Source organism: Belonocnema kinseyi, chromosome 2 (genome assembly GCF_010883055.1).
Source record: "Belonocnema kinseyi isolate 2016_QV_RU_SX_M_011 chromosome 2, B_treatae_v1, whole genome shotgun sequence".
Classification (NCBI taxonomy): domain Eukaryota; kingdom Metazoa; phylum Arthropoda; class Insecta; order Hymenoptera; family Cynipidae; genus Belonocnema; species Belonocnema kinseyi.
In genome coordinates, this window is record NC_046658.1 from 87,632,039 (window position 1) to 87,642,101 (window position 10,063).

Sequence of the window (10,063 nt, forward strand, 5' to 3'; positions counted from 1 at the left end):
TCTAGTGGCCGCCAGGTTTCGTATTTTCGTGTACAACGTTACCGGCTGATGCCGTTGGAATTGATTGTTGAAATATATTTTTTTACATCTTTTATTCTTAAGGTTTGTACTTAAACGTAGTTTTCTTTCAGCTCTTGCATTTCTTAAAGTTTGAGACCGGTATTTTATGTATAAAAAAAGTTGGAACGTTCAAAAAATGTCGAGGTTCAGAAAAAAGATAAAATAATTTCCAGTGAAGTTCCTACCAAAATGCAGTACCTAAACGTACTTTATTGTACTCTAGTACATTTTACAAAATTTCAGCTCGATATTTTATTTATAAAAAAAGTTCTTAGGTTTAAAAAAACATTCAGTGAACTGAAAAAGTGAGGTCGGTAATATAGGTATTTAGCTGTGTCACATGCCCTTAAGGCCATATGAGGAGTGGGTTACGTGACCAGATTCCTACCTTATTTAATAAATTTACCTTACTACCTAAATTTTAATAATTATGAAAAAAGAAAAACAAAATTATTTACAAAAAAAAACTTTTCTTATAATTATAAAAATTTAGGATCAGACCCACCTTGCTTAGTGCTACTTATTTAATATCCCAAAGTTTCAACTTCATGTGGAACTTCGTGTTAAAATAAGTTAGGAAATAAAAAAAGTTTCGGTAATGTAGGAATATGGTCACGTGGCCCACTCGTCACGTGGCCTTGTAGCAATGCAGGATAATTGACATATTTGAATATATTTCAAGGTCATAATGATTTCTCAAGATAGATCAACATTTTTCAAGATATTTCAGGATATTCCAAGTTATTTCAAAATATTTCAAGATATTTCAGGACATTTCAAGGTACTTTAGGATATTTCTAGGTACTTCAGTATATTTTATGTACTTCAAGATTCTTAATGTAATTTTAAGGTACTTTATGCTATTTCAAGATACTTCCGGATACGTCACCTACTTCGATATACTTCAGGACATTTTAAAGTACATTATGATATTTAATATACTTGAAGATATTAAAAGGTACTTCAAGTTATTTAAAGGTACTGCAAGATATTTTAAGGTATTTCAAGATATTTCAAGATACTCCTGAAAATCGCGAGAACTTTTTCCTGAACATCATCTTTTTAGTAATAAATTTAATTATTTGGTTGAAAATTTGACAATTTTCTAAGAAAGACATCTTTTTCGGTTACCAATTCAACTGTTCTGTGAAAAATGCACATTATTTGCTTAAAAATTCAATTGTTTTCGCAGAAAATTGACCTTTTATTTAAAATACTTATTTTGGTGCTGGTAAGTCAACTGAGATATTTTTTGGATGAAAACCATTATTTATGAAAATTGGTCTTTTTGATTTAAAGGTTCTTTTTTTTCGTAAAAATATGCATCTTTCTTGGTTGAGAATGCAATTATTTTGTTAAAAATTAAACTATTTCCTGGAAAATTTATTTTTTGTTTAAAATTTGAATTTTTGTGTTAAAAGTTAATTGAAACCTTTTTTGATGAAAATTCTATTATTTTTTGAAAATTTGTCATGCTTCTTGGCTAAAAATTCAAATATTCAGCAGAAAATTTACTTATCGTTTACAATTCTTATTTTTTTGTTGGACAATGAACTGGAATCTTCTTTAAGTATAAATTGTACTAATTTTTAAGGTTTTTTTAAAATTCATCTGTTATAGAAGAAATTTAATCTTTCATGAATAAAAATGTAACTGTTCGGTTGAAAAGTCATACTTTTTGTTTGAAAACTCTGCTGTTCTGTTGAAAATTTAAATATTTCGTAGAAAATTTACTTTTGGTTTTAATTTCATATTTTGGTGTTAAAAAATAACTGAAATCTTTTCTGGATAAAAATTAAACTTAAACAATTTTTTTTTAAATGAAACATTCATCTGCTTTAAGAGAAAATTTATTTTCCTGGGATAAAAATGCAACTGTTTGGTTGAAATGTCTACTGTTTTGTTGAAAATTGAATTATTTCATAAAAACTTCACTTTTTGTTCAAAATGTATATTTTAATGTTGAAAAATGAACTGAAATCTTTTCTCGGTGAAAGTTCAACTTTTAAAAGAAAAGCCTGTCGTTTTTTATAAAAAATTCATCTGTTTTAGTACGAATTTCATCTTTCTTGGATAAAAATTCAACTATATGGTAGAGAATTTAACTATTTTGTTAAAAATACATATTTTTGGTTGAAAAAAATCGTCGTTTTGGATAGAAAATTCAATTTTTTTCGTAGGAACCTATTTCTTGTTACAAAATTCATATTTTGATCTTGAAAGGCCAACTGGAATCTTTTTTGGATGAAAAATCAACTATTTTTTGAAGTTTTTTAAAAATAAAAATTCATCTGTTGTAAGAGAAATTTCAAATGTTTTAAAATAAAAATGCAAGTATGCTGTTTGTTCACGCCTGAGTAACAACCGCAGACCCCGCCCACCCCGCGCAGCTCCTGTTACACCTACCTGCGGCGTGGCGTGAATTCTCGGAAGGGTTATAGAAGGGAGGGCTATTGAAGGGTTTAACTGTATTTGACATACTGAAGATATTTTAAGGTAGTTAAATATATATCAAGGTTCTTCACGATATTTCAGGTACTTGGTGGTATTTCAGGACATTGTAAAGCATTTCGTGATATTTAAATGTACTTTATGACATTTCAATGCACTTCCGAAAATTTGAAGGTACATCAAGATGTTTTACATACTTCAAGATATTTCAAAGTAGTACAAAATATTTGAAGATGCTTCAGGATATTTTACATACTTTGAGATAGTTAACGTAATTCAGAATATTTCGCGGCACCTAAGGACATTCCAAAACACTTTACGATGTAGAATATGGTATAGGCTATATTTCATGATCTCATGAAATCTCTTCGAATTATATGAATCCATGATTAATTTTTTATGTAAACTTTCTCCTAATTTTTAGAGGTTTTAAGTTTTAACGTATTGCAAATTTTAAGTAATGATGTTATTTTGTCGACCAGGATAATTAATTAATTAAATTCTAATTGCGAATATTGCTGATTACTGGTAATTGTGGAAACAATTTTTACTTGTTTAAAAAAATTATCATCTTTTAATTTCGAAAATTTGTGATACTTTCTAAATGCTATGGCCTAATTTATAAATATAAACACCCGTACCTGAACATATTCGTTACTTTTAACTGCTTTTATTTATTTAAAAATTAATTTCAAAATATTTAGAAGTACGTGTTTACATTTATTAATTTGCCATATTTTAGGATAACAATGTTTTAAACAAATAAAAATTGTTTCAAAAATTATCAGTAGCTTAAAAAATCGACAAGTTAGGAAAAAATAATGGAACTTATTGAAAACGTGTCAGAAGTTACATTTACACGATTAGACAGTATTTAAACAATGATTATATGACTACAACGGAATAATTTACTTTTCGCATTCATAAATTAGGCCAAAGCATTCAGAAAAAACCAGTTATTCGCTAAATTATAAGAGAATAAATGGTTTAAAAAAAGATGAATTGTTTGAGTAATATTAATTATGTGACGTCGAAGTACTTCAAATACACAATGGTATTCATAAAATACTATTATTATTTATTTTTTACATCTAGATATACATGAAAAATATTAATTAAGGGCAATATTCCAAAAAATCCTTACTCAACTTGAATTGTGTAATGGCGTATAGCCTATACTTCGTTAAACATTTTCATGTTTTAGAGAGAAATTCCAAAAATGTGTTTAGGAACTTAAGAAAATCAGGGGAGGGGGGGTCAAAGAAATTCGAAACATTTCTTTTTTTTGCCACCCTATTCAGGAAATTTCAAGTTAGATCAGATATTTCCAGATACTTATCGATAATTCACAAACTTCGAGATACTTACTTATGGATCGAATTAGACATTTTCCGTATTTATATTTTTTCCTTTATGTTTCTTAAAATATGCTTAAAAATCATTTCAAAATTTGAACAAGAATGCTTCTTTAGTTCTTTTGAATAGAATAGATAATGTAATTGAAGAAATTATTCACTGTTGGTAATAATAGTTATCAACTGAAGATAAGTACCAGAGAATATGAAATGTAAGAAATGAAAAATAGTCTGATCCCTACTTGGCCTACTGCTGGTACTTTTATATAAAGTTAAAAATTGTATTGAATTATAGTTATTAAATTCGACTTGACCTTTTTTTGTTACATTATTACATTTGGATTATGAGAATAACTAGAAAAAATCTTTATTTTATTTAAGTTGTTAAGTAACAGGTTTAGCCACTTCTTCGACTTTCTGTATTGTATTTCCAGAGAGGGGACTTTCTACTTTTAGTTACTGTTTCATGCGACGAATTTGTGGATGCCGTGATCTCATGTCAGTAAGTAAATAAACAATATTTATAGACTTATGAAATAAATATGAAATATTAATTTTAAATGAGTTTAAAGAAATTCTCACAATTTAGATATATTTTTTGGGTTTGAATACAATTTGAATACTTATTTTTAAATGTACAAATATATTAAGAATTTTACCTGATCACTTGATCAATGACGGCATTTATTATTTTCTTGTTATTCCTCAGTAGAATAGACTGCGGATGGACTTATCGAGTTATCGCTGTCTTATTTTGGTAAGTTGATTTATTGTTATTATTATTTAGTGAAAAAATCGAACGAAACAGTTTAGGTAAAGATGTTTTCCAAATCTTTGTTCAATTGATCAGAAATTGATTGAGAGTTTTTTTAAATAGCACTAGATTTATAGGCAATATACACAAGAGTTTAATATACAATCTATTTTAATGATTAATATACAATCTATTTTAAAGATTAATATAGTTGTCTAAAAAAAACGTTTAAAACGCTGTTGTGTATCATTAGAAATTTGGGTCACTTTGGAAAAGATTGTACTTTGGTCAGGATAATCGTGTTTGATCATGTAACATGTTATTACACAATTTTAAATTGTAATCTTGACTATTTCAAAAACAAAAACTGAAATATATATTGTAGATCACAATAAATTAATTTTATATGATAAATGAATATCTTATATTATTGAAGTATAATTAGATTTTTATCAAATAAAGTGTTTTAACATTGTAAATAATAATTATGGTAATCCATTATTTATGCATTTAAACATACTGCATAGTCATCATAGATATTTGATCTATTTTATCTTGTGATGATTACTGATAAAAGAACTGTTGTATCATATATGGTACATTTTCCAGTAGGTTATGTAGAAAACTGTAAAATTCACATAATTTCATTTTACGCGAAATCAAAATAAGTTTAGCAGTATTTTTCGATTCTTAATAATGAAACATGCTACCTTCTTCCAGTTATCCAAAAATAAAATTTGATTTCAAATCGAAATGTGTAATTACACAAATAAACAACATGTCTAACCTACAAACATTCTTTAGTGTTTCAAAACGTCCTCTTTTTAAACAATGTAATAAATTATTATGGAGTGTTACCGGACATTTTATAAAAAATATCATTCGAAAATAGTGATAATTATTAACAGTATTTTTCCAATTAAGGTTAATAAATATTGCCTAAATATATCTAACTTTTACTAACTAATTAAAAAAATTCTTGTAATTTGAATAAATAATGATACAAAAGTGCACAAGAATGTATGTATTTGTACAACTTTTGATTTCAGATAATAACGCATTTACATCTACACGAATTAGAGTTAGGTAGTGCAGGATACAAAATAGCCGCATAAAAACAACTCATTAACATTCAATCGATTTGTGATTGATGCGTGATAGTAAAATAAAACTTTTATTTTTATTATTTTTTTTGTTGAATTAAAGAAAAATTCCGTTCCAAATTTGCCGCCCGGGATACTGACCATGTTGCCCCTATGGTAAAACCACGCCTGATCGCCGTCCACATTATGAATATATGGAATAATTACTTTCGAAACCTAAAATAACAATCCAGCGTGAACAGACAAAAAAGTTGTCGGGCAGACTCTGAAGTGATTTTTAAAAGCCTCAACACTAAAATACTGAACACTAATTTTAAATTTATCTTATTCAATTTAATATAAGCTATAATTGTAAATTTCAAATATTTAAAAAGTTTCGTCAACATTATTTAGAAATTAAAAATTTAGAATTCTGTAGGTTTGGACATGAAATTTTTCGTACTTTTTTATGTAGAATTTCTGAATGAAGTCGTCTAAAAATTGGGACACTTGACTCAATTTTGCTTTCATATAAGTAATTTACTGAATTTAGATCAATAAAATATTGCATCGTATGTATTCGTAACGGTAGTTTCTTGATTTAATACTTATTCTTTTCATGTATGGGAGTTTTAAAACGTAAATATCTTTTTAAAACTATCGATAGAAAATTTGTAAATTTCACACTACATTCATAAACGAGAACGTACAAATAGGTGTTCAAATAATTAGGATTCTTACTGAATTACTTAAAATTTTCTCTAAAAATTTAGCACAAGGATTGATACATTTTGGTGTATTTTCACTAAGTTTGCATTTAAATACAGATTTTTCGTACTGGTAAAATGATTGTTAATTTTTTATTTTTTCAGTAAAAGAAAATGTTACGTCCAATAGTATATTATACAATCACTAGCCCTCCAAGTCGCAGTACATTGTTAACAGCAGCTGCAATTGGGCTAGATTTGGATATTCGTAATATAGATTTTATGAAGGGAGAACATCTCACACCTGAATTTTTAAAGGTAGGAAGTATTACAAATTTTGTTTAAAGACTTCAAATATCGTTACTAAATGTCAAGGTGTTAGTAAAATTATGCAATGTAAGGTATGAATTATGAATGCATTTCTTAGACGTGTGGTGCTTCTTAATTAAGTTTGAACATTGGAGTATCAAAATTTATTCTTTTAAAAAATACTTAAGAACACATTGATATATTTAATGAGAGCAACAACTAATTATAATTTTTTAAGTGGACTGAATAATTCCATAATGAAATTTTAGTATTCTAAAATAGTAACAAAAAAATGTAATTTACTCTTTTGTGGAAAATAACATTACCTAAAGCAGAGCAATTTAAATTTGATTACACAATTTCCTTTCAATTTTTTAGATGAATCCTCAACATACTGTGCCAACCTTAAATGATAATGGATTTACTATTTGGGACAGGTAAAAAGCTCATTCATATTTCTCGCTGAGTAAAATTTAAGCCCTAGTAATTGTATTTTGGAAATTTAAATAAATTTATAATAATATAATAATAAACATTGTGTAATAATATTGTAGTCACGTTATCAATACATATTTGGTGGGCAAGTACGCGAAGGATGATAGCCTTTATCCGAAGGACCTTAATTTGAGAGCTAAAGTTGATCAGTGCCTTTACTTTGAGAATGGTTCTCTTTTCTATGGCTTGTCCAGCATCTTTATTGTAAGTTTAACAGCTTAATATTCATAAATATTTTTAGAGAAAGAGAATTTTATCCATAGGTCGCTTTAAACAGTAAACGGTAGAAAAATTCTGAAACGTATTTGCTTATACTTAAGGAAATTATTTATTGTTTAATAACCATAATAATAACTGCTATATTTTAATTTAACACGGAACCAAACCCTCGATTACTCGATAGATCTGCAAATGCCGATAACAAGTAATCTTGGAAACTTTTCCTTCGCTACATTTTTACTATTAAACGGTATTATAATGATTATATTTTTAATACAATTAAAAATATTGTGATATCCTATCCAGGAAAAGAATTGTGACGATATTTCTTGAAAATTTTGCAATTATTATTCTTGAAAACCTGATTGGTTTTGCAATTATTGAAGTCGTTTTATATCAATTTAAAATTTATTAAATGAAATCCAGAAGTAAATCCTTATAATCGAATCATCAAAGAAAACTTTTTGCGAATTGAGAAAAATTTGTGCTTCTTAGGATTTCGTATGCCTGGACACAAACCTTTACAGTTGGTTCCGGTGACCGTTCGTTTTTTACCAACACTATATTTTACGGTATCAATTTTTTTGTGTTGTATTTTTGAATAGGACAACATCATGCTGTTATTTTCAATGCAAAACAAACGATTCTGGGTTCCCATCAGTTGTCTCATTTCAGTACCACTCGAGACTTTTGGCTCTGTAGTGATTTACCAAATATTTTCCTAGCTACTTGTGGGACTAAAATAAGTTTTTTTCCAAATCAAAAACAAAAAACCTAGAAGAAGTTGGCAATTACCCCTCCGAAAAAAGAATCTTCTCTTGAGAGATTGAAATGACCAAAGCAGAGAGAAATAGAGAGTCACAATGCATTAGAAATATCAGTTGATAAAAACATGGCGCCCCCTACTCGCCCGTATACCCGTGATGGCCATTTGATTGATATATACATCGGTTTTAAATCCACGAGTGATTCCAGAACTCGGTCGGTGTGCAAAGAAACTGCACCGCCGACAATGACCGACATGAGGTAAATGAAAGTGGCCCTCAACCCTTAACATGTGTACGTCGCGTGGCCATCGTAGGTATATCACACGCACACAACCTGATATCGGCTTTAACTCAGGCAGATTTAGAATCGAGATTGTTGGTATTTTACTGTTCGATCCCGAAGCAAGCAATTTTAGACAGTTACAATCTGACAGATAAATGGCTCAATTTTGTGTGTTTTTAACTGTCCAGTGTTTCACCTTAAAATCTGTTTGTAGATTTTGTATATTTGTGCTATAATTATTATCCATAGCTGGTTCAATTTAATGCCAGAGTAAGCAAATCTGCAAATACCTCAAGAAATTGTAGGTTATGTTTCTATGTTTACCTTTCAGCTCCACTCTCCTCATCATTGTTTTCAGGTTCTTTTTGTCAGAATTATCACACCAGGTGCGATAGAAAAATCGTTAGATTATCAACATGAACCCCTAAATATTTGACTTAAAACAAAAGAGTCAACCACATATTGTAAGTTACAAAAAATTAAACAAGTGTACAACTTCAAGTCGGGTGGTCACTGACTGGGAAACCCGGGAACTATAGCCCAGATTTTTCAACACCAAGAAGTACCCTAGAGTTTAGAGGAAAACCCGGAATTTTCCAGATTAATTTTTTTATTTTGTTGATGATTTTATCTAAATTTTCCTAAAAAGTCATCTTTTTTTGGGTAGCAAAATCAACTATATTGATGAACACTCGTCTATTTCGAACAGCTAGTTCGATCTTTTAGATATTTTATTTTTTATATTAGAAACAGTTAAATTCATTAAAAAAATACGAATTTTCAACGAAATACTTAAATTCTCAACTAAGAAAAAGTAATTTGAGAAACAAACAGTTGAATATTCAGTTAAAAAAATTAATTAAAAAAATAAGATTTTTCAACAAAAGAATTTAATTTTGAAATAATTGTAAGATTACGAATCTTTTACCAATAAAGTGAATTTTAAAGAAAGTAGTTCAACTTTCAACCAACAAGTTTAATTTTCAACAAAATACTTGAATTCTCTACTAAAACAAATTAGTTTTTAACCAAACAGTTCAATTTTTAACCAAATACTTAAATTTTCATTTAAAAAATTAAGTTTTAACTCAGAATATAAATTTTCAACAAAAGAGATGAATTATGAAGAAAATAGTTTAACTTTCAACCAAACAGTGGAATTTTCAATCAAAGAATATGATTTTTTTACAAAAAAACGCAATAGTTGATATTTCAGCCAAAGAAGATTTTAAATTATAATTTAATAAATAATTAATTTCTAACCAAAATAAGAATTTTTAATAAAATAGTTCAATTTTTAACAAGCGATGAATTTTCAACTAACATTATGAATCTTCAACCGGAAAAATGAATTTTGAAGAAAGTAGTTCAACTTTCAACAGAGTTGAATTTTCAACCTAAAAGGTCGAATTTTTAATGAAATACTTAAATTCTCAACTAAAACAAATTATTTTTCAACGAAACAATTAGATTTTTAACCAAATAGTTAAATTTTCAGTTAAAAAATTGAGTTTTAACCCAGAATATGAATTTTCAACAAAGATTATGAATCTTTAATAAATAATAAATAATGAAGAAACA

General features: G+C 27.7%; 1 protein-coding gene across 3 annotated transcripts in view; it reads left to right on the forward strand.

Annotated features, from left to right (window-relative positions):
* The window catches only part of LOC117166883 (glutathione S-transferase 1-1-like), a 38,840-nt gene that overhangs the window by 22,433 nt on the left and 6,344 nt on the right, over positions 1 to 10,063 (forward strand). Inside the window, exons 2-6 of one of the 3 annotated variants that reach the window (XM_033351303.1) lie at positions 4,301 to 4,368; positions 4,576 to 4,623; positions 6,575 to 6,727; positions 7,097 to 7,155; positions 7,273 to 7,417. In XM_033351303.1, coding sequence (XP_033207194.1) covers positions 6,584 to 6,727; positions 7,097 to 7,155; positions 7,273 to 7,417 — 348 coding nt within the window. In that variant the 5' untranslated portion in view covers positions 4,301 to 4,368; positions 4,576 to 4,623; positions 6,575 to 6,583. Of the gene's footprint in view, positions 1 to 4,207; positions 4,369 to 4,575; positions 4,624 to 6,574; positions 6,728 to 7,096; positions 7,156 to 7,272; positions 7,418 to 10,063 lie in introns of those variants that run through there. The other 2 variants (XM_033351304.1, XM_033351301.1) reach the window with 2 other exon arrangements.